Source organism: Typopeltis vanoorti, chromosome 5 (assembly GCF_054136105.1).
Source record: "Typopeltis vanoorti isolate ZY-2024b chromosome 5, IOZ_Tvanoo_1.0, whole genome shotgun sequence".
Taxonomy (NCBI): Eukaryota; Metazoa; Arthropoda; class Arachnida; order Uropygi; family Thelyphonidae; genus Typopeltis; species Typopeltis vanoorti.
In genome coordinates this window covers 134,963,249-134,987,973 of record NC_143553.1, presented here as the reverse complement: position 1 = coordinate 134,987,973, position 24,725 = coordinate 134,963,249, and the positions used below count along the sequence as shown (strand labels likewise).

The 24,725-nt window shown below is 36.0% G+C and overlaps 1 protein-coding gene across 2 annotated transcripts in view; it reads left to right on the top strand.

The window, feature by feature from the left end:
• Hex-A (Hexokinase A) overlaps positions 1–24,725 on the top strand; it is a 124,495-nt gene that overhangs the window by 51,198 nt on the left and 48,572 nt on the right. Inside the window, exons 1-2 of one of the 2 annotated variants that reach the window (XM_090393348.1) lie at positions 14,522–14,623; positions 15,242–15,404. In XM_090393348.1, the coding sequence (XP_090249474.1) occupies positions 14,606–14,623; positions 15,242–15,404 (181 nt within the window). In that variant the 5' untranslated portion in view covers positions 14,522–14,605. Of the gene's footprint in view, positions 1–14,521; positions 14,624–15,241; positions 15,405–24,725 lie in introns of those variants that run through there. The other variant, XM_090393347.1, reaches the window with a different exon arrangement.

Sequence of the window (24,725 nt, the reverse complement as noted above, 5' to 3'; positions counted from 1 at the left end):
TTTCTGTACGAAACTGTTACTGCGTACTGTTTTACGGTTAATTTTTTTTCTAGGTCGTTACCCATTACAACAATTTTTCTAGTTTTTTCGTCGCCGTGTGACCCCTTGATTATTTGAGCACGGAAATATACATACCGGTATTACATTATATTATGTTACAAAAAAAAAAACTGGTTTGCATCGGCAGTTAGATGACGCCGCGAGCATTCCTCACCATTTCGAAGCTGAGATTTTTTAAAATCCACTTGAAAATATTAAGAATTATGTATTTAACGGTTAACTGCAAAGCTTAAAACGCAGCAATTCTGGTAAGCTTTCTCTGAAAAGCAATTGCTAAATAAAGCATATGCAAATTGTATTACCTTACTTTAAATTTTTGAATAAAAGCCTTTCTAAAAAAAACCTTCATTTTTGATCATCTTTATTAAAATAATCGGCATTGCGTTGCATAATATTTCGAAATAGCTGGTTGAATATGTCTTTCTACTATCAAAGATAGCTGCTAACGTTTTCATGTCTAGTTTAAGTCTATAAGTAGATTTTATTGACGAGTTAAAATAGCACATAAATACATGATGGTGAAGAAAATCTGATAATAACACAACTACTATTATTACTAGTTTTTATGGTTAAAACTCATTGTGTTTTCCTGCATCGAAAGATTTGAAGAACTGGTTTCGTGAAACCAGAATAAAACTACTACATCATCTCATACTTTGACGTCAGCTAATTCTGTAATAGGAGAATAAATGCGGAAATTTAAGATATGAGGCAATCCGTCTTTTCTTCGAAAGTGTGCAGCAAGTCGGTCTTCTGCATGTCACACACATACACAAAAGCGGTAGTGATTTCCTGAACAACTGCTGAATTTCAAAGAGAAAAAATTGAATTAGCAATGAAAAGCATCGTTGCCAATTAGCATAAGATATGAAACATGATGATAATAAAAATATTTCGTGAATCGTTATTTTATTTGAGATCATTTGTTTCTTTTTCAGAAGATTGGCTTTCCGAAAGATTTTTCCCCGAACACGTTTTTCTTTATTTTTAAATTCAGATAAATTTTAATTCCAACACATTTATATAATTCTATATAATAGATACAATCAGAGGGAATACATCGCTTCTGTAAATAGCATATAGAATTCAAGATTTCACATTATAAATTTCAGAGGATACAAATTATTTTTTTATTTAGTTACGCAAATTTGTAACTTTTCATGGTTTCAATATCCCATAGTTTTTGCAATTTCATCCATGAGTAGCAAATTGTCAATTTGTATTTTCACCATATGTGAATGTTTCATCAGTGAAAGCAACATTGCGAATACTAATATATATTTAAAATAACAAAATTAAATGCTTCATTGGAGATGAAGCAGACGCGAGTAGCAGGTGAAATCGCCGACAGCTTTGGACCTGCTATCGGTGATTTCATGGGAATCAGGGGAGAGAGTAAGGCAGACTACTACGTGGTCCCTAACACTATCATTCTTTGGAATAACATGTTCTGTGGTTTGCTCTTGAGTTGCTGAGTTAACCTGATTTCGTGAGTGAGAGAATCTTCTTTGCTTCGTCAAAGATCACCTAACTCGGTAAACCGACTGAAAAGGCTTAGAAAAAGCTCTGGTCAGCGACTGCAATCGAATTTATAAGACTTTCTTCTTAGCAGCCTAGCATTATGGAAACAAACTCCATAGGGTATATAGGCACCTATTTAAAGTAAATTATCATTATTTGTGATTCCTACTCACTGTCTACTAAATTTAGCACATCAGTATACCATGGATGGGCTGAGAATTAAATATGCGTCAATAAGGAAACTAGTTTGTTAATGAACAGCGGTAATTGTTTGTCTTCTAGTCAGTTGGTTACCGGTATCGACGTTAGAAACGACAGTTATGATATTAACATTTACTTTATTACTTAAATATTAAGTTAGTATTGTGGAGTAATAGTAATTCTCTCAACACCCTGCAATTTTATAACACTGAAAAGATATCTAAAGATTTATAATCGTTAGTTAACAAAGTAAAAATATTTTAACCTTTTCGTTGATGACTTTCTAATACACTTCTCTAAATCAAAACCAGAATAAATTAATTTATTGTAAAAGCTTGAAATGAAAATAAACGATTTTAGAGGTGGAACTTCCGCTTGTTGAATCCTGAACGTTTTCTAAGGATCATTGGTAGTGGAGTCTATTCAGTGAAAGTATCTACAGTTTTATTGTATTTATTCAACAGCATGAACAAAAAATGCAATAGTTACACAAATATAAGGACAACTTCAATCAGGAAGTTGAAGGCTTGTCGATTAGTCATTTTACTCATTGCTTTTGTATGATATGCTTGTATATAATGCAAATATTCGTTCTTGAATAAATACAGGTGTGATACAAACACATCTCATGCATCCAGTATATCAATTAATATTTCAGGAGGTTATTCACTCCTTCAAGCTTCTCCTTAAAAAAAAAAAGTCCTGAGTGCAAGTAGCGACGCTTAATATAAACTAATCTCAAGTAGGCTGTAGTCCTTCGCAGATAATGCTGCACATTTCGTTTACTAGACACTATTTCATGTTACTCTTCTTTACATAGCATACTGCTATTTCATCTTAAAATGTGTTCCTGATAAGCACAGAGTATTTGGGCATTCCCTGATATATTTAATAACTATGTACTTAATGTTTGGACACAAATTATCTACCTTATCGCAAATGCAGTCATCTGGATTTCAAGTTAAAAACTCTAAATATTGGATATGAACATTTTTAAAGGATATTGACTACTGAAATATAATTGGAAGGAGTGAACTCATCGGAAGGAACTGATAACTTAGATTGTATGGAGGTTAAGTTTTAAGATAAGATTAAATTATAATATAATATTTCAAATATTTATGAAATAGGCAAAATGTTTTCCATATGGTTCTGTTGAAGCGGAGTTTGGAAAGCTTTTAAGATCAGTTGTTTAATACTTGTCCTTTAATTAGATGTATTATGTTTATATCTTAATGGGAAGGAGGGAGTGGTCCACATCCTTACCTCTCCTCTTCAAAACTTTCTCCAAATAAACAATTTTACATGTCTAATTAGATAACGAATATCACAAAATTCTAACAATTGATTTATGAATTATTTTAAATACCAATTTCCATGATAGCTGCATATATTCATGAAATAAACATATTAACACTCGGGAGGTCGCGGTGGTAATTTTGCAGCGTGGGAATATACATTCATTACTAGTATGTGCTAAAATGCAAAAAAATAAAAAAAAAATAAAGAAAAATAAAATAAAGAACAAACACTGCAAATATAATACATAATGGTACAAATTAAGTGGATATTGAATCCAACATTATTTCATAGTCGAATATAGAAACTACAAGAGTTTCGTGCCGAATATATATATCTATCCTATCCCAATGGCTTTAACAGGCCTTTAAGGCCTACAACCTTCCAAGCATGCTTGGATTTCGTAACCGAAATACGAGGATAGAATGGTCACTCCTATGCCTCAAGGTATTCTTGGCTGTATCCCTGTGTGTTCAAGGGGCCGGTTTGCCTGCTTGCGGGATGAAAAACACCAGATAAACTTGCGGAAAAAACCCTACTGCCCGCGCCCAAGACCGGCTAACTTGGCTATGGCTGAGGAAGATCCTTCAGCTCCTCACGTCTCCGACGGGAATCGAACCTAGGACACTCCTTCCCCACGCATATGGTTGCGAAGCGCAAAGCCACTAGGCTAACCGCGCGGACTATATATATATATATATTCATATTCGGCGGATGCAAGCATAAGTAGTGCAACGTTGGGCAACTCGTAGCAAAGGTGGAGCAAGCTAGACACCACTTAGTATTTTCCATAAATGTAAAGCACATCTCCTAGAGGATATGTATAATAAATATTGAATCCAATATTATTTTCTAGAGTTTCGTGCCGAAAATATAGAAACTAAAAGTTCGGTGGACGCAAGCATAAGTAGTGCCATACTGGGCAACTCACTGCAAAGGTGGGGCAAGCTCAAGAGCACTGTCCTCGGTATTTTCAATAAATGTAAAGCACATCTCCTAGAGGATATGTATGATAAAAAAAAATAAGCATTTGACTCTCTATTTCAGTAATACACGATGGTTTATTTATTTTCAGTTACAATCTAGAAATTATTGAACCAAGAATAAAAAAAAAAAACTAAACCATACTATACTGACATCGGAGGTCGCGGTATCTCTCAGGTAACATTTACTGTCAAACATCGTAAACCTTTACATAACACGTGTTAAACCAAACTGACAGAAAAAAAAAAGTGCGGAATATCACTCGTAACATACGAATGCACAGCTACAACCTATAAAATACATAGGTTAAAGAATATTCATGTTAACAATTAGCATGTATCTGTCAGATCAGATGCAACCTCCCGAGTGTTTGTTAATTAATGGATCATTCGTTCTTGCATGGTATTTTTGTATAGATCGAAACTATATTGTTGTCTTTTTTTTAATGAGGGAGGGAGGATGATGATACCATCCTGCATCTTGAAGAACAGCAACGTCATCTTAATCGCCACTGTTGATTTTACATAAACGAAAAATAAGTCTTAATAAATAGAATCCTTGATGTACCAACAGCTAAATTTTTTGATTTCCAGTGTATATCTTCATAAACAGAATGGTGAATTATAATATGCTGCTACCACTACTCTTGAAGCATTTATTGGGAAGAAGGGAGTTGCGAAGTAATCACTCCTTGGAATCAACTTATTTGCGAATCAAATCATAAACGATTGAAGGTCATTGAAATTCATTTCCTGCAACTCGGATTGATTATTTTATAATAAAATTTTGTAAACGGATTTCATCATACTCGTGCATTAACCTAGCGAAACGAAATCTTTCGCTTTTCATTGCATCATAAACCGAATGGACTAAAGATCCACACACACACACACACCCATAAGAACGCCATCATCAAACAGTAAAGACAGAGGTTAATGACTTTTGTGAAAGAATAACTAGAAAACTTTGTACTCCTTTTGAAAGAAAATTGGATGCAAAAAACATATCCAACACTTTAGCGTAGTTTGTCTCAAAACATCAAACTATCTTCGTTAGGAAATTTATGTAAGAATAGTTGTTAACAAGAACAGGTTAAAAGACAAATTTATATAATCAAATTGAATTCGGCATAGATGAGGGTAATAAGTTTTTAAATTAGCAACTACTTCATTGTGTTATACCACAGAAGCTGAATGGTTCTTTCAAATATAGCTGTAAAACATTTAATCGCACCGAATTGTTTTCAGGAGTGATCTGGCTAAATAGAATGTAAACCCTCGCTCATTATATTAAACTATACGTTCACTCGCAATCAACTCCAATCTCTTGTAGCATTCAGTACATAACGCTACAAGACAGACAGGGAAATTATGGTAACCATTGCCGATGAGGAAAATGCGTTTATAGAATAGCAACATGAGCATGAACTTGGTAATAAATGTAATGATACTCTACCCGTATATTTATGGAAGATCATTTTTAAACGTTAAAGTATAATAATAAAATTATAAATTATCATGAGATCAGTTTTTTACGGAAAATTAAAAAGGTAGATAACTGTTTATATACATAATTTCATAACGGTGAACGAACTATTAAATGTTAATAATTATCACCAATTTCATCTTGTCGTCAAACTCCTAAAGGATTTTTTTCCCTTTTTTCGAACAAAAATGGAAACATTCAGCTGCCATGAAGTCTTATTAGTTTTGAAACACTGAAATAAATTTGCTGCTTGCCACATCTCTACTTCATAATCGCAATATCGAACTGTTCCTTCCCTGTCCCAACCCCTTCAAGTGGCCATAAATGATACGTCACGAGAAAAGGAGTGTATAAGGACGAATGATTACGACAGACTGGAAGAGGGTATGGTTTGAAACCTGCAGTGACGTTAATTGACGGAAGTTTTTCGTCACTACGTTCGTAGGTGCAAGTCAGTAGGTGAGAAAATGCAATTCATTTCTGCGAAATCGCTTCACGGTCTTCCAGTTTTTTATGTCGTGGAATGCTGCTTGATTCTGATTACAGTTTAAGGATTGTGTGACTGCAATGAATAATGAAATACGAGCGAACAGGTGCAAAATCTGTATAGTGAATCTCGTATGTCTTGATCTGCAAGCTAATACTATTAAAGTCAACGTAGAGTAAAGAAAATGAGGAATGCACTCGCATCGAATTGAAAAACATTCAAGGTGATGGAACATTTAGAAATTTCATATGTTAAATGAATCTCAATCACCAAAGGCTATGAACTTATCATACATTTAGTACTTTGGGTGGATGGGCTAAAGAGTTATCACAGTGGGATTCCAAGATATATATATATATATATATATAAATATAAATTAATCCCACACGAGAACTTTCACTAAACGTATATCACAACGGTACTGTATATGGCAACAAGTTCTTAAAGAGAAAAAAGATCTGTTAAATTTCTTAAAGCTGAAAGTTGTGTTCAGTGAGGGAAAACAGTATTGGGAGGTACTGTCCCAAAGAACAGAGGTAGATGAATTTAGTTCATCTACCATGTTATGCAGTGAATGACCACTAGAGAGGAGATTGGCAATCCAATCGCCATGATCAGGAGGAGACAATGAGGTGTAATAGCTTGGTAAACGCCTAGTGGCCAGAAACGATCAGATATATATTGGAAATTTCACGAGCAACCAGATCCTTTTCATAATGATCCTTGTATCCAAAGAGGGGGGGGGGGGGTAGTGAGAAAAATCTGTCATAGAACATGAACGGTGAAATCTATATTGTTAATCACTAATTAGCTGATGTTTCCAGGAGCAAAGTTGGTTGTTTTGTTTAACCTTCTCCATCACTTTCGAGAGTATTGAAGTAAAGGCAATGGGAAAATAGTTTGTTGGTGAATTATCTCCCTCTTTTAGGAACATGCTAGATCAAGGCTTGCTTTCATGCTGTTCGGTAGCTGCCACATGAGTAGCACAGCCATTATGTGAGATACAGAATAGCTGTTAATTCTGGAACACAAGTTGCTGACAAACTGGAGGGATACCATCTGGACTGGAAGACTTATTGGACTATGGATGATTTTTCTCATGTCCATCTGTGTGAAAAGTTAGAAGAGATTGCTTTAGATTTTATTTATTATTACTGGCTGTAATGCAAACTGAGTTAGAAGCTGGGGTTTTTAAGCCATTAAATGTATGCTGAATTCTACTCTTGCTTTGTCACATTTGTTGAACCAGAGGTTAGTAGGGGATTTTGAGTGGAGTGAGGAATAAAAACAACACTAATTCCATTTATTTGATCTAAGAAAATATTTGGATCAGGAGAACAGAATTGATAATCAGACCGTGGAAAATGGCATGGAGATCCTCAAGGTCATCCTAATAGAAACTTTGCAGTGCATTGACTGGGAGAAGGACGCTCTCTGAAAAAAGAAACACGAGCAGCATATAACGCTGCTTATGTGTGTGTCGGGGGGGGGGGGAGAAACGGGCAAATATCTGGGACTTCCTCGAGTACGAAGTTGTTACCTCACAAACTTAATATTTATTCGTTATTTCACTGGCGTTTTTTTGTTTTATGAATGTAAGCATGTAGTTGACATCTAAAGCACCACAGAGTTATTATTCATTAAAGGCTCTTTGATTTTGGACATGCGAAGATTCTTTCCATTTCCCCATGGAAACTGGTAGCATATATGATTTCTCCAATTTATTTGAAAATCAAATATAATTTCTTCAGCCGATCTCATAGCTCAGAAAGCACCACCCTGCTTTCTGGAAACCTGAAATGGCTTGAAGGAAAACCGGGATTATTTAATCCCACAAGATACTAATGTAAGAAGTTTACAGGCTTTCATGAGTGGAATTTTTTTTTTTTTTTTAAGCCTTTAAGTCGGTGTAAATTTTATGTTTGAAGAGTTGCAAAATTTTTAACTTAGATGGATTAGCACTGCCCCTTCTCCTGCCCTTTTAAAAAAGACAACTGCATTACATTCATTCGTAGCGCTCAGTCCTCTTTTATAAAGGAAGAGAATTTTATTCTTCCGTGACCGGACATACCGAAGTAGATCGATATAGCCGATATCAATCAAAAGAATAACAGTTCCTGGAACTGAATACTTTTTTTTTATATATAAAGTTACTCGTTTTCGTGGATATTTTTATTGCAATCGACATGTTTTTGTTTCTTATTTTTTTTTTGCTCATCAAATCGATATTCCAAATACCACTGTTAACTTTAAAATAGCGATTCTCAGTTTTGGCCAGGAGGAATTTTGCTCTGCTGCCATCTCCTAACACTTAATCTTTCCACGGTATTAAAATACCATAGATTTACAGCAGACCTTTTCAACGCACCATCAAATATAAGTTAAGCTGGTTTTTTTTTTTTTTTTTGAGTATTCTCGGTCAAATTTTATGCAAAACATTCTGGGTTTGTACTATTAGCACACGCACGTAAAACATCATATAGTTTCCTTTCAAAATAATATAATTAATTTTCGAAACTTATGCAGTTTTACTCATTAATTTATTTGTTCCTCTCAATCAAAGTCACCTTGAACCTTTCAATGAAAGTATTAAGAATTCTAAGTCGTGTCATTTAAATAGTACAATATGAAACTCATGTTGAAACTTACGTGAATTATCTATACTATTGATTACTTTTCAAAAGTTCAGGGTCACAGTCACACACACAAAGGGCTTCTCCTTGGAATAAAATGGCATGCCGTAGATTCTTTTTTAGTGGATTTTGCCATTAGTTGGCAGTCATTTATAGAACTGATTATACAAAAACAAGTAGGAATTTTGCATTTTTACAAAAAAAATGATTTGTCTTTTAATAAATTATTCAATACTTGTTTGCTAAAACACGTAGTGGCATTTTTATAGAAAATTTTTATAAACTTGTTGAGCAACCACAGCTACTTGTTATCCGGTGATTTCCATATTTCTTGCTATGATTATCCCATTTCTTTGAGTATCAGCAATGTATTTTTGAGAGGTCTGTTATATCACACAGTCTCTCCTCAGTTTCATGCGCTTCTATAATACCTTTGCAAGTTTGACGCAACATTTGCGAGAATTCGAATTCTGTGTATGGGGAAAACTGAGTGCTCTAAAGTGTTTTACATTGAAGTTGAGTTAGCTTGTCTCAATCAGAGTGGGAAGGTTTTTTTTTTTTCAGAAAAATCAAAATATTCATTCTGCAAAACCAACAAACTAGCCGGAGAACACACTAACACGGGACACAATCTATCAGCCTCATGTTCTAGTTGCTAATGCCGTAATGCCAATCTCTTTGTTTCTGAGATGCATGGGTATTTTTTACCGCTACCAGAGATACCGATACACCTCCCCAAGAGCTTCTTAACGCATTTGGCCGGTTTTTGCTGGTTGCAAAAACGGGCCATCGTCGCTTTGTATGATTCACATCTGGGATGTGAAGAATACAAGGGATTTTCAGGTGAGGTGACAAGGTTTCCTCTCGCCAACCAGCAAAAGAACGAAGACATTAACAGACAAAATGCGTTTGCGCGGTTTGAAGGTTTGTGGACACAAACTTGAAGAGATAGTCAGTCACGAATTACTGCAGAAATTTTTTTTTTTTTTTTTTTTTTTTTTTTTTTTTTTTTTTTTTTTACAAAAGTTATACTTTCGCTGCTTTTGATATCTTCCGAAAAACGTGAACTAATACGCTGTCCAAATATAATCTTAGTATTTGCAGAGTGCTATTTTTATTGGCCACAAAAGTACGCTGAAAAAAATCCAAGTATTCCACGTCTTTTGGCATAATAAAACTTGGTGCTGTATACAGTTTGTTCATAACATGAAGATGTTTATTATTTTGTGACATCTCCAAGGAGTTCAGACTCATCGAGGGGGGAGGGCACTCACTCTACAAATCTCCGTCTCCACCACTTAATTCACCAGCGACATCTACTGCCCACCATTACTTTTTTTTAGTATTTATTTGTAAATTGCGTGTTCTGAAAGTCGATTTGTCTGTATAATATCAGAGATATTAACGAAATTAATTTATTAATAAATAACTACTTTACTGTTATTTTTTTAAATAAAATATATAATGATAAGTTCCGGTTTTAGTAGCATTACTACTTCTTAATGTTATGCGTTTTGAATTCAACTACTGTATTTCCCTCTTTTACCTTGCGGTGTCGAGTGTTTATTAATCATCGGACCTCAAACCGTTCGCAGGATAAGGTGGTCAGCCCTACTCCCTAGTGTATCCTTTGTCCGTAGTGTTGAGTTCAAGGCCGGTTTGCGGGATGAAAAACCCCAGGCTCCTCACGTCACGGACGGGAATCGAAACCTAGGACACTCCTTCCCCAGGCATATGGTTGTAAAGCGCACAGCCACTAGGCTAACCGCGTGGACATAGGAATGTTTTATTATTATTATAAATAACTAATTTTCTTATAAAAATTGAATTATAATTTAAAAGAAAAGACCAATTTCAAGGAAGTGATATTACTTCTTTACAAGTGAAACTTGTACTTGCAGATTAGAACGTATTATTATATGCAATAATCTGATTATAAACATAAAATGGATGACTTTTGCTTTTATCATCTAGACCACGGATAAACGAGGCCTTAAATAGGATTTCTCAAGAGTAGTAATTAAATATCTAAATTATCAAAGCCCACGGGCAAATCTTTTCTTACTAGGAAAATTGACTGACTCATAAATGCTTTTGAAACTGAAAGCAGGAAGTCTCGACCTACTGATAGTTTTGAACTTAATGGCATTTTTTAGATGTTTCAAAAGCAACCATTGCGTAAATTGATATTTCGTTCGTCCGTCCGTATACACAAGTTGTTCCTCGGTTCTGGCTGGATGAATTTTATCGAAATTTACAATACTAACAAAACTCTCGAGCCTAGTTTGTTTTACTCTGACGTCATTCATGCAAAATATGACCAAACGTTTCGCCATTATACAAATAATTCCGTTTCGACTGATGAAATTTGTTTGGGATGAAAGCTAAATGTATGCATTCTTTAGTTACAAATCGATCCATTTTTTTTTTATTATTATTAGAAGAACGATAGTAATGATTCCACTCTAGCGGTCGAATTTGATAACTCGAGTATTGAGAAATCTAGAATTAAAATTTGCTAATTTTTGTAGGACGCTCTATATACTGCAGACATAATTTTATTTTGTCATTAATATATGGTCCAGTTCGAAACCAAATGACATGAAATTTAAATATTTTCAAATTCTAGCTGTCTGATCCAGAATCATTCTGCCGATACAAATAGTTACTTTACGGCTTTTTTTTGGGGGGGGGGGGGATTGATCATTCATCAACCTGTCTTGAAACCGTGAGTAAAATTATAGCAAGGGGAGAAAAAAAACTCCTTCTGAACGAATTAAAACTGAAAATTGACAAAGTATGCATATAGAGGCTCTTATTTTTGCATACAATACGTTTAGAAATTATCTAAGTTAAGGGATATTATATCCTATATTGTTTCTTAGCCGAATAAGAAACTCAGTTTCGTGCCGAATATGGAAACTATATAAAGTTCGGCGATTCCAAGCGTAAGCAAATACCTGGATAGTGCAGCACCTGATCCTTTAAGGTAGTGCAAGCTGAGGCAACTCATAGAAAGGGTGGAGCAAGCTCCGATCACTATTCTTGACCCACTAGTGTATTTTGTCTGTAAATTGCGTGTGTCCCAACAGCTTATTTGTCTGTATGCGAGATGTTCGAGTTTCCGGGAGAATAAACCCTGCTACCTCCGTACAAGATCGACTAACTCTCCTTCAATTGGAGAACCAAAATACACACACAGGCTTGATATTATTCCGGCCTCAGAGGCCATTGGCAAGTCTCTTAAAACTTTTCTTCTCCCATAGTCCTAAATGAACCGTTGGGTCATTCATGGCTGGTAGGTGATACTCTTTGCTAGCCTCCTCCAGTCGTCTCGGTCTCTTGTTCTTGATGTCAGTTGAGAAAAGGAGGAATTTGTCCATTTTTTGATGTTATCAGTCCATTTTAATTGAGGTCAGCCCCTAACCCTTGATATCCTGGAACGATTCCTTCTAGGGTTTGCTTTGGAATGCCATAAAACTTATACACTGTATATATTATATGTTGTCTACCATATAAGTCAAAAAGAACAGATTTTCATAAGTTGAAATGCAGGTTATGAAATAGAAACTTGTTTTTGGTGTGTGTGTATGTATGTATGTATATGTATGTATGTGTATGTATATGACTTTGTCCAATTTCATTGCTATTATTCCGCCAGACTCATTGACGGAAGTCCGCTTCCCTACAAAGCAATGTTTAAATTGGTCTATCGAACTACTTCAGCTCGTTTACCGTCTAAACGCTCCCCACCGAATACTATTTCTTTTGTGCTGCTTCCAAGGATGGCTCTTTCTCCACCACATGAAAATTCGCCCCAGTGTCTATCCACTATTTAACTCACAACTTAAATGTCTGTTATATCACCATTGCGTCTTCTGTATACTAAATTATGTCGATGACATAGCCGTTCCATTCTACACAGGCTTGATATTATTTAAAGCCATGTAATGCTTTCAAATGCCAGCTTCAATAAAATTTGTGCAGTCAAGGGCAGGAATAAGGACGGATAAAACGGGTATATTGGAGTGAGTTGCGAAACGATATATAAACCTCTTAAGTTCTCTTGCAATAATGAATATTATATTATGATTCTCCTGCCATTTCCTTATTTCTTACATATTTCCTCAGTTTGTCTTTCACATATGGATCCGATTTATAATTATTTTGCCTTTATGTGGTTTTTTTTTCAAATGAAGGTGTTAGTCGATCTTATACGAAGGTAGCAGGGTTTCTTCTGGAAATTGGGGGTTTTCATACCGGTAAATCGGCCATGCGAACACAATTTACAGACGAAAAAAAAAAACTATTGGTGGTAATGGGCATGGATGGTAGTGTCCTTAAACGGAGGATTAAGTGGTGGAGACGATGAGATGCGTGTAATGGAGTGGTGCCCTCCCCCTCCCACGATGAGTCTTTGGAGGTGTCACATAATAATATAATTAGTCTTTTCATTTTTCAATGCGGAGAGATGTAGCCGTAGTTATATTGTACAGTTTGCAGGAAATATTTTGTCAAACTCTTTGCAGATAAGCTTTGAAATTTTATGGAATTTGTCCTTAAAAAAAAAAAAAAAAAAGTCGGAGTAATCATATCAAAATGGTGTCACGATTTCTCAGCTACTTAATAGCAGTTGTCGAAATAACCAGTTATGTCACTGCGCAGTTTTTTGGTACTTTCTCAAGTCAATGAAAATCGGCGGTCTCATACGGGTCAATGAAAGTCGCCCATCATTGACCCGTATGAAATGAAAAATTCAAGTTTGAATTTTTCATTTTCGTTCTCAAGAGGGAAAAAAAAACTATTAGGATTGGAACTGAATCTGCATGGTTGCAGACTTGAGATGCTAACCAAGCCAGCATTGCGCATGTTCCCTCCGAATGACTGTAAGTTATAAGTAGGCTGTGTTTGGTTTGCTGAATTAAGTCAGTTATCCTGAAAGTATAGCCGTATATGTTTCTAATGTTTTCAGATGGTGAAGTTTTTTCTTTGTGAGTTGTATAAACATTCATGAATTTGAACGTGACAAAATTGAAGGATTTTTATTCATCAGATCCAAAGCCGATTTTAGAGGGGGCGGGGAATAAAATAAACGAACAATTAACACTTCATATCTGATCTAACGTGATGCTTATTTTTGCATACGTATTCATTTTGTTTCTCTTTACGCAAAATTCATAAAATTTTTGTTTGGTCACGCACTTGATATTTATGACCGAATAAAAGAGAAATATAAATAAAAAAAAAACCTATAAGCTTGAACAGAAATGGTAGTTGCTAAGCTACGTAAATTCAGAAAGTCGGGGGGGGGGGGGGAGTTTTTGCTGCATGACTCCTGGAAATATTAAATTTGAAGTTCCGTGATTGCACCCCCCCCCCCTATTATCATAACATTGGAGCCATTTCACCATTATTACTTAATGTCCCGCATTTCGAAAAATACTCCATTTCTTACATATAATGCAAATAATTTTAGTGCAATATGATATTGAATGATAGTGAGCTGGAAAAAAAAATTAACACAAATATTTGTAAATAAAATTACCATATTTTCTTGTTTCATAATATTTAAACAATTAGGACTGAATGATCATCGAATTAGGCTCTTACAGCACCACCATACATCGATAATTTTTATGTTATTTTCAGCCAGCTTTTTCAAAAGGAATGTTAATGCGCGTGTATTCCAATCGCAAAAATTTCAAATTTGTAGAGCTCGTTAACCATGTGCACAGCATATTTCACTTCAAGCATGGTTTGCTCTGGTTTTATTGCATTTTACATAGTTTGGGCTATAAATAAGAACGTTGATCTTTGACCGTTTCATTTTAATCCAAAGTATTCAGTTTTCGTTACGTTTTTACTTATGTGCTAATAATATACTATTGTATAAGACTCTACAAGATATTCCTGGTGATATTAATCGTCCTTCGAGATGGAAACTAGAGCAAAAGTAATTTGAAATCTAATTTTTATCTTTTCTTATACTGTGCATTTGTGAGGTTTTCTAGCATACATATAATTTGTGAATATTGAATCAATGCTTATAAAGGTTACAATTGTTGTGTTAAGTACACAACAATTTTTGGAATTAAAATTCCAATTAAAGGATGATATTCTGTTTCTAACGATGGAAAATTATGAACAGTGACGTGTGCAAGTATCCCTACTGGAAGATATAAGTATGGAATGGAGCAAATAAGTAAGGATTTCATTATTGTTGCTACGTGTAAAGTCTTGCATTTTAGACTGGGGAGATAGGATACGATGTACTGTATAAAGTGAGAATTTACTGCAGGTAATCAGATTGCAGCTTCATGTTTACAGGTTGAAAAGTTTTTTTTTAAAGTGGGAAAAAATCCTGCCTTGTGGGGGGCGATAGCAGGTGTGATCTAGACCACTACAAACCTTGTAGTCGGTTCATTCATCAAACAGCCCCCCCCCCTCCACACACACACCGAAAAAAATAAAATATTTGCTGATTTGAATAACGATGTACACGATTTATAATATTGTCATTATTTTGGATGAGTTTATTGATTGTTATTATTATATTTATTTTTTTTAACAGATTGAGGCTATTACTCGTTCTCTCGTTTTAACTGAAGATCAGCTTGAAAAAGTGTCCTCGCTGCTTCTGGGAGAAATTAATGCTGGTTTAGGAAAAAGTACACATGAAACAGCTACAGTCAAAATGTTTCCTACTTATGTTCGAGACGTTCCTGATGGATCAGGTAATATATTTAAAGCCAAAAATGTGTTGTTTATTGATGGCAAGCCTGCTTTAATTAGGGTATTCCGAAAATCATCACATTTTGTTTTAATTTGAACCAATTAAATTTTTTTAGCGAAGTTGGAAGAACGTCTTTGTTTATAATTTAAAAGCGAATTAGTCGACTTCGTACGGGAAGAGCGTTTTTTTTTTTTTCTCCAAACTTGGTAGGATGAAAAATTTTATTTATTTGCATTTTTGCATAGCGTTTGTTTCACAGCTGCATGCTGATTTACGTGTAGTAAATCAGTATGGAGAACCCATACTGAAATCTTTATTTCATTATAATTATTACATTCATTTCTTTATTTTTCCACCCTATGGGGGTCACTTATTTCCACGGAACTTCCATTAGTTGAAATGACTTGACGCATGAGATTCAGTATGTTCCTCAAAACATAAGACTAGTGCTTACGAAGAATATAAACTGACATGACCCTTCAGATGTTATACTTGTCTTCCCCAATAGACTTTACTTACAGGATATATCTTGGTGGACCTTAGGGCTTGATCGATTTTGGCAGCTTTAAATTCTTACAAATCATTCAAATGAATGCCACTAATTACAAAAAAGAAAGAAAAAATTCAAGTTATTTGGAAGAAAACGTTAATATGCATATCCACCTTGTATATCTAGTTAGGCCAGTATCGGATTACTGCTCACAATTTTGGTCATCCAGATCTTTAATGTATGTCAAGAGAATCGAGTATTTAGATGCTCCACTAAAACGTATGGAGAAATTAAGGGAGAAATCTTATTTGAAGTTAATTGAGAGAAAGAGTGATATTTTGCAACTCGCATCCATGAGAGAGATTGTGAACTGAATAGTACATTATTACTGCGGGCAGGCTGAGGATTTTCTCCCCCTCCTATTTTTATGAACTTAATATGATTGTTCTATTTATTATCATTCATTCATTTCATATGGTGATTCAACGGCCGTGAGTCCCTTTTACGCGTAGGTACAGCACCACCTCAATCCCCCCCCCTCTATTTTTATCCGGGCTCGGGGCCGGCATAGCTGACGATTCAGATTCAGACCCATGGCTGGAGGGATTGTCTTAAGTATTCCTGACTGTATTCGTGTGTGTTCACGGGGCCGGTTTGCCTGCTTGCGGGATGAAAAACCCCAGATAAACTGGGGGAAAACCCTGCTGTCCACGCCCAAGACCGGCTAACTTGCCTATGACTGAGGAAGATCCTTAAGCTCCTCACGTCGTCGACGGGAATCGAACCTAGACGGGCTGCGAAGCACATAGCCACTAGGCTAACCGCGCGGACATTATTATGCAACATCACCAAGGAGTCCAGAGACTCCTTGGTGGTGGCCTTCCATGAAGGTGAGTTAGCCGATCAATTGAAAGAATATATAAGGATTTAGTCAAGTCTAGTATTTAGGGTGAGCCTAAATATGTCAACTTAGTTCAGTTATAGTTTCAATTGTCCCATTTTTATTTGTTGTCTCATGTTAGTTTTATTGCGTAAAAAATAAATTTAAAATAAAAATAATATTCGCACTGATGCTAATAATTTCTCTTTGGTCGGATGGAATTGACCAGCATTTAGTATTAAAATCTGTACTTGCTTAGCCACCAGAATTTTAGTCACAATTCGATCTTTTCTTTTCATCTATTGTATTGTCTACCACAAAATAGGCAAACCGGCTTGAACACGCATACAGTTTGAGAGGCGAAGCGGAATTGGGCAGATTGCGTACCGTTTATTCTCGCGATATGTTTTTTAACTTCAGAGGTGTCATTTCATAATACTTCCAATGAATAATTCGATGCTATCCCATTGTGTAACTTATTTCGAAATTACCTAAATTAAAAATTGATTGTCTAATCATCTATTTTCGACCGGTTCCCGAGTTAGTCGATCTCTGGCACGGGCAAGTGGGTTTTCCCTCCCAGAAAGTCGGGTTTGTCATCCCGTAAACTCAAGAAAATCGACCGTAGTACCCACATTATTTCAGACAGTAACATATCCTGTTAGGGTTAGGTACCAAGAGATGGCAGCACTTGTTTGCCAGCCTCTTCATCGGTGGCTGCTATAATTAGTGATAGACATGGGCCAACCAACTGTCTCTGATTGGGATTGGCTACCAGTGAAGATTGAACTGCCCACTCAGTCTTCAAAAGCTGTATAGGGTATAAAGGCCTTGCCTATTCCCTATAAATGAATAAGGTTGTTGATTTTCTCTGGATGGCGGCTCGCGTGTCAGTTTCATGTATTATTGATAGTGAATTGAGAATCTGATAATGTTTTTAGCGATTTATGCTTTAGTGAAGAGTATTATGTTCACATGTGTTGATCAAGCATTTTGATCACGAAAAGTTTTTGTAAGTTGCAGGTGAGTAAATAATTTAATTCTTTAATTACAAATTTTTAGTTCCATTGGAAACCATCTTCTAAGCCTAATCACAGGGCATATTATATTATATACCATACTTGCTAGTGGATCCAATCCACAGGATTATTGAAATTTGCTCGAACTCTTCATTACCATGGCAAAACCTCTAAACGAGACCATTTTCAAGGAGGTTTATAATGAATTCCTCAGATTGGAAAAACTGCTGAGTGATGGCTGGCTGGGAAAAGTTAAGCTTTTTGACTCATTCCCACCCTCTGCAGTCAAGCAGAGGGTGGAATGAGTGAAGATAACTCGGACGATAGAAATGAGGAGCTCATTACTCAGTTGCAGTCTCCCCCAGACTTTGAAGATACATGTGTGTGCAAGAAGCACAAAACTGCTGACACAGAACCTCCCATAGATTTTGGTATGGATGAGGATACTCCCAGTTCCAATCCCTCGACCGCCACGAAAGAGAGGGTTCCACCGATAATCCTCCGAGAAAAGATGTACACACTTAAGGTCCACCATGATAAACTCGCAGATACAGTATCTCTTGGCCAAGAACACGGATGATGGTATACAAATTCAGCCGGCTACTGTGACAGACTACAGGAAGCTAACCTAAGTGTTACTCTAGCAATATTCAATACCACACCTATTCTCTTGGTTCGGAGAAAAATCTGAAGGTGGTACTGCGGGGTATCATGGAGGATATAACTACAGATGAAATTGAGGTGGACCTGCCACCTATTAAGATCAGCAGAATGACTAGAGTGGAGAAAACCCCTATGCCTCTGGTCTTAGTTGAAATCCATAAAGCCTATAAGAATATCTATGATTTAACATCAGTCTGTGGACTCCAGAGCCACTCCGTAAAAGGGCATCTACTGGTCAATGCCATAGATGCCAAAAATTTGGCCATGCTCAAAGGCTCTGCAAGGCAGAGTACAAATGCCTGAAATGTGCTAAGAACCATCCCACGAACACCTGCACAAAGCCAAAAACTACATCGGTAAATGTGCCAATTGTGATGGCCCTCATCCAGCAAACTACAAGGGATGTACTCGGCACCCAAAGAACAGACGGATAGAGACAGCTAAACCGCCCTCTTCCTCTAGTAAAAGAACACCTGAGGGCACCCCCACTCCACAGGCTGAGACTCGGCAGCAGCAGTCGGTGACCTTCAAAGACAGTGGAAGCCAAAGGCAAACAGCAAGTTATGCTGATGTGGCCCGCACAAACAAGCCAACAGCACCTACTAATCTGACAGCAGCTATTACAGCCTCTCTAGCTAACATGCTACAAGATTTCAGCCTGTCTAACCCTTCAGCGACCTCCACTAAAAGATTTCTACAGGAAACTCAGGCTATCGTCACAGCAATCATAAATGAATAAAAACAAACTCATTCCAGTCTCCCTTCAGATTCATTGAATGGAATGCAAACGGCTTAAGGAACAAAATTCTGGGGCTACAAGATTTCACCTACAGATACCAACCAGATATTATACTAATCAGTGAAACTCATCTTAGACCCTCACAGTCCCAAAATACGAGGTTATCACATGTACAGAAATGACAGATCCAACTACAGAGGCAGTGGCACTGCCATCTTCATTAAAAAATTATATTAAGCACTATTCTGTGAACAATCCACTAACCTTGAAATTACAGGCGTGGAAGTTTCAACAGCTCTGCTGGCAGATTGAAAATCTATTCAGCTTACAATCCACCCTTAAGAACTCTGCTGCACACTGATCTAAATGCCATTTTAGGAGTAAGAATACCCATCATTATTGCTGGGGATTTAAACTCCAAACACCCTGCTTGGAATTGTAGAACCACCAACAAGAATGGCTGCATCTTTTTCAACTCCATAGGATCAAACTATGCTGTTGTGGCTGGATCTACCGAACCAATTGATCTCAGTACGTTTTGGCACTGCTGACATCCTGGATATAGCTATCCTGCAAGACATTAAACTTCAGTACAGCCTTAAATCACTAAACGAGCTGTCATCGGATCAAAACCCAATTCTACAACTGGGAGAACAAGAATACCTGTCCCTTCCCTCTCACTCATGCACGTCGTGGGACAGATTGTCTAAAGCACTTACTGATCAAATTGGACCAGTCCCTCACATATGCACAGCAGATGTGGAATCTGCAGTGACTAGCCTTGCCCAACAAATTAAGTCCGCTATAACTCATGCACGTCGTGGGACAGATTGTCTAAAGCACTTACTGATCAAATTGGACCAGTCCCTCACATATGCACAGCAGATGTGGAATTTGCAGTGACTAGCCTTGCCCAACAAATTAAGTCCGCTATAACGATTGCCATCTTCTACAAATCTGTCCCCAAGCCTGGTCGTTTGCCCGAGGATATTATGGACCTGATCAGAGAGAAGAACAGAGCTAGGAAGAGATTTCGTAACACTCGCGCACGTCAGGACAAAACAGTTCTTAATAGATTGAACGGGCAGTGAGAGATGTACTTAAAACTCAGAAACCAAGTTTAGGATGAAATGTTAGCCTCTATCTCACCTATTTTCACTCTATCTGAGGATTACTGAGAAAAATAAAAACAGATCCCCCCCCCCCATAATATCTAACCAGTGCCTAGTTCACAGATGTAGACAAGGCAGAAGCCATAGTAAAGAATCTAGAGGAGCAAATGCAAACCTTCATATGACAACTGACAACTTAGATTTCAATCACTTATATAAAATTCACAGACAGGTCAGACGCGTATTAAAACTCCCAGATACCAGTGCTGACCATATTGCACTCACATCACCTGCTGAAATATATGATATTATGAAAAAACTAAACAAAGCTCCTGGACCAGACGGTATCTTAAACAGGGTGATCAAACTACTGCCCCTTAAAGCTGTAGTGCACTTGACTATAATCATTGTCATCTTAAGGCTTCACTATTTTCCTTCCATCTGGAAACAGGCTGATGTAATCCCAATTCATAAACCAGGTAATGACCTGCATCTTCCCCACAATTATCGTCCAATCAGTTTCATCTCCAATCTGGGTAAGGTTGCAGAGAAGGTCATACTCTCTCTCTCTCTCTCTCTCGACTTCAAGCTTCTGTGGAATTGTGGAATACATCACCACCAGCTTTAACTGGCGCCAGTGCACAGGAGCTATTTTTCTAGACCTATCCAAAGCATTTGACGAAATATGGCATTTCGGACTGCTACACAAACTTATCTCACTAAAAGTGATTGATCTAATCCGATTATATCTTCAGAATAAATCAAAAGTCAAAATCAATGGTTCTGCATCATCCCAGCGCCTGTCTTGGCTGGAGTGCCACAGGGATCCCTACTGCTCCATTGTTTTCTATATGTCGGACATCCCGCACAATCCGATGTCTTCCATCCTGGCCCTGTATGCGGATGATACAACAATAATAACCAGATCTCTCCGACCACATTTCATTACCAGAAAGCTTCAAGAGAACCTTCTAAAGTTGGAGGGTTGGTTCTCCAAATGGAGATAGGAAGTCAACCCCCAAAAAAGCTCAGCTATTCTTTTATCGAAAAGGCCAATATCTCCTGCAGGAGACGTATTACTATTCAATACTAAAATTCCCTGGCAGACAGAAACAAAATACCTGGGTGTAATGCTCGACAAAAAAAACTAACTTTCAACTAACACGTCAAGTCCATGTGCGCAAAGGCATCTAAAGTCATTGCTCAGATCTATCCGCTAATAAATAGAAATAGCAAGCTAAGTAACAGAATCAAATCGCAGCTATACCAGATGACAATTCGTCCTATCATCACCTACGCCTCTCCAGCCTGGAGCCACACCTCTAATATTAACATTATCAAAATAAGAGTACAGAACAAGTGCTTGAGAAATGATTCTGAACTCCCAATGGTATGTTTAGAAACAATCTGCTTCATAGACATACAAATATTCCTTATTTTCTGAACTGCAGCACACCCAGTTTTTCTCGATATATAAATATATTTATTAATTTATTTATATTTGCTCGTAATATTTGATTTTATCAACAATCCTATAGAATTCTCTTATTTTGTATAAAAAAAAATAATAAAAATCCATCTTGTAGCACTTAGGAGGGCGAAGGGCGCTAGCAGCACTGTGTTTACCACAGTGTCATATTGCTACGCGCACAAACATATGCACGTCATAGTGACATGCGAGCTATTAGCGTAATGCGGCACTGTCCGTCGTGCAGTTCCACTGTTGTTTTATATATGCAGTTTGTGCCACTAGTAGAGTGTTCGTAGTGCTTATTGTGTTTACTCAGTCTCTTTAAATATTTTGACATTACCATTAAAGGATTTAATGGTAATATCCAAAAATTGTAAATCCATTCCTTTAATTACAATTAAAGGAATGGATTTTATTTTTAAGTAATTTTGAAATATACTAAACTGTATAATTTTATCGATAATAAACAATATTTTTTCATGAAACAAAACAAGAATATATATTTTTAAGGTAACTTTGAATTATACCAAATTGTATCATTTTATCGATAATAAACAATATTTTTTCATGTTTAATTTTTTTAAATTTTTACCATAATTTTGATATTTTATCCAAACACGTATACACTGTACTTACAGTGTGTATGTATATTTCGAAAGTTTGTAGCACCTCCACGATTTCAAGCCACGAGCCGCTGCTTAGGTCTCTCTCTCTCCTTCATGCAGAAAACTGATTTGCTCAGTCATTTTTCAGTAGGTGCTCATAAATAGTACGTGATACAAATGTTTTGGTGGTACTTAAATGAGTGATATTTCATCAAAGAGAGTCGGCATCCAAGGTTAAAATATATTGTTTATGAAAAAGAAAATGTCTAGTTCATCAAAAATAAGCAGTTTTAGTAGATGAGCAGCCCACACAGCACATTTTTGGAACGCGCGATGGCATTGAAATTTTGTGCGCATGTGTTAAATTCATAATACAAGAAAAGCCTTGTTTCCGCGTGCGGTTTATAGTCAGAGCCAGCGCTAGGGTCTTTGACGCCCGCATGCAATTTCTAACTAAGCGCCCCTGTAACGATCCGGGCGTGCGTGGTTCTTTTACGATAATAAAAATTTAAATTATTTGAAATTTCTTAAATTTTGACAGAACCGCCACACGTAGGTTCGCTAAATGTAACGAACCTGTAGTGTTGACTAGGCAGGATAATCGTTAAAAACCCGAATATTCAAAAAATTCTCAAAAGTTGAAGCAAATTTTGAGAAAGCCACTTCACTTTAATCGTTGAATATGATAATACAGGGATTATAGCCTTCTCACCGATCCGAATCGCTAACAAAATTAAAATGAATTTTAATTTAAGTTAAAATTTATTTGAACTAAAGTTTAAAAAATTCTTGCATTTTACAAGTTACTAAATTCTTAGTAACTTGTAAAATTTTTTTAAGTGGAACTATCTTTTAGGAAAAAAGAAATTCAAGATAGATGAAAAAATAAAATAATTCAGAAATAATTAGAACATTTAATATAAGTATTCAAAAAATAACATCTTTACAGAATAACAGAAAATAAATTAAATTACATAAATATACTTAAAATTTACGGGTTTTGATTTCATATTCATAAAATTAGAAATAATGGTCTTAACGTATAATTCCGCACATATATCATTTTCAATAGCTATTAACGCCAAATTAATAAGCTTTTTTGTGACCTAATAGTATTCTTAAAGCAATTGAAAAGTTAGGAAAAGATAAATTATTGGACACAATAAAATTAAGAATATCGAAAGGGTTTTGAATATTTAAATTATCCTTCCGAAAAATATCACAGAAAGCACATAACTCAGTCATATAATTCTATTGCTTTTACGTCTTTATTGTCCCCGTCCTTCAAGGGAATCTCTAAATCGTCACAATTTTTTCGTAAATCTTCGTTATTAATTTGTAGTAATCTATATAAGAAATTGAAATTATCATATGTTTTTAGTTGTTCAAAATGTTCTATTAATAAACACATTGCAACGTCTAGAAGTGTATAAAACACATTCACCCTTAATTTATCTTCTGGCGATTGTGGCGTTTCGTCATGATGCTCGTAGTCAAATTGTCGTGACTTCTTTCGTCGTCGGACTTTCGTACCAGTTTTAAATTCTTGTTCTCCGTCCACCTCTTCACTCAGTTCTTTTTGCCGTTTTAGAACTTCTTTAAAATTTGTATCCCATCGATATTCTTGTAAGAAGAATATTTTTAAGATTTCAATAGATTCTAAAGCAAGAGCAATGTACATATTTTTGTCTTGAAGCATTTTACTCACAGGGTTTATTCTGTTAAGTAAATCATGCCCAGTTATAAGAGAGCAAATAAATTTGTAGTCCTTTATTTTAGCATATAATGTTTGTGCTTCATGCTGAGTTTCTTTTATTAAAATTTTTATTATTTAAAATTTCAAAAAGTGCATCGTAAATTTCTCTTAACTGATATTGTAGAGGGTGGATTGCATTAATTTTACCTTCCCATCGCATTTCTGATGGCTATTTCAATGTTAATTTTTTACGAACTTTAAAAGGATTGCCCAACGCTTGTAAGAGAATGAAAAGAATTGCAAAGAAACTAATTATATTTGCATTCACTTCGGCTGTATCGTTAATGATTACATTTAGAGTATGAGCAGCACATCCACATAAAATGCTTGAGGATTTTTGTTTAAAAGCATATTTTGGAGCGCATATTTTTTCCCTTTCGTATTTGCCCCATTGTCTTATCCTTGACCTCCCATGTCTTCAATGGGAATGTTCCATTTTTCCAGTTCTTCCATTATTGTTGCACATAAACCACATCCTGTGGAATCTGATATATCTGCAAAACCTACAAAGTTTTCCCTGATCTTGACAATTCCATTGTCACAGGAAACAAAGTGAATAATAATGGTCATTTGTTCTGTTTTGTTCG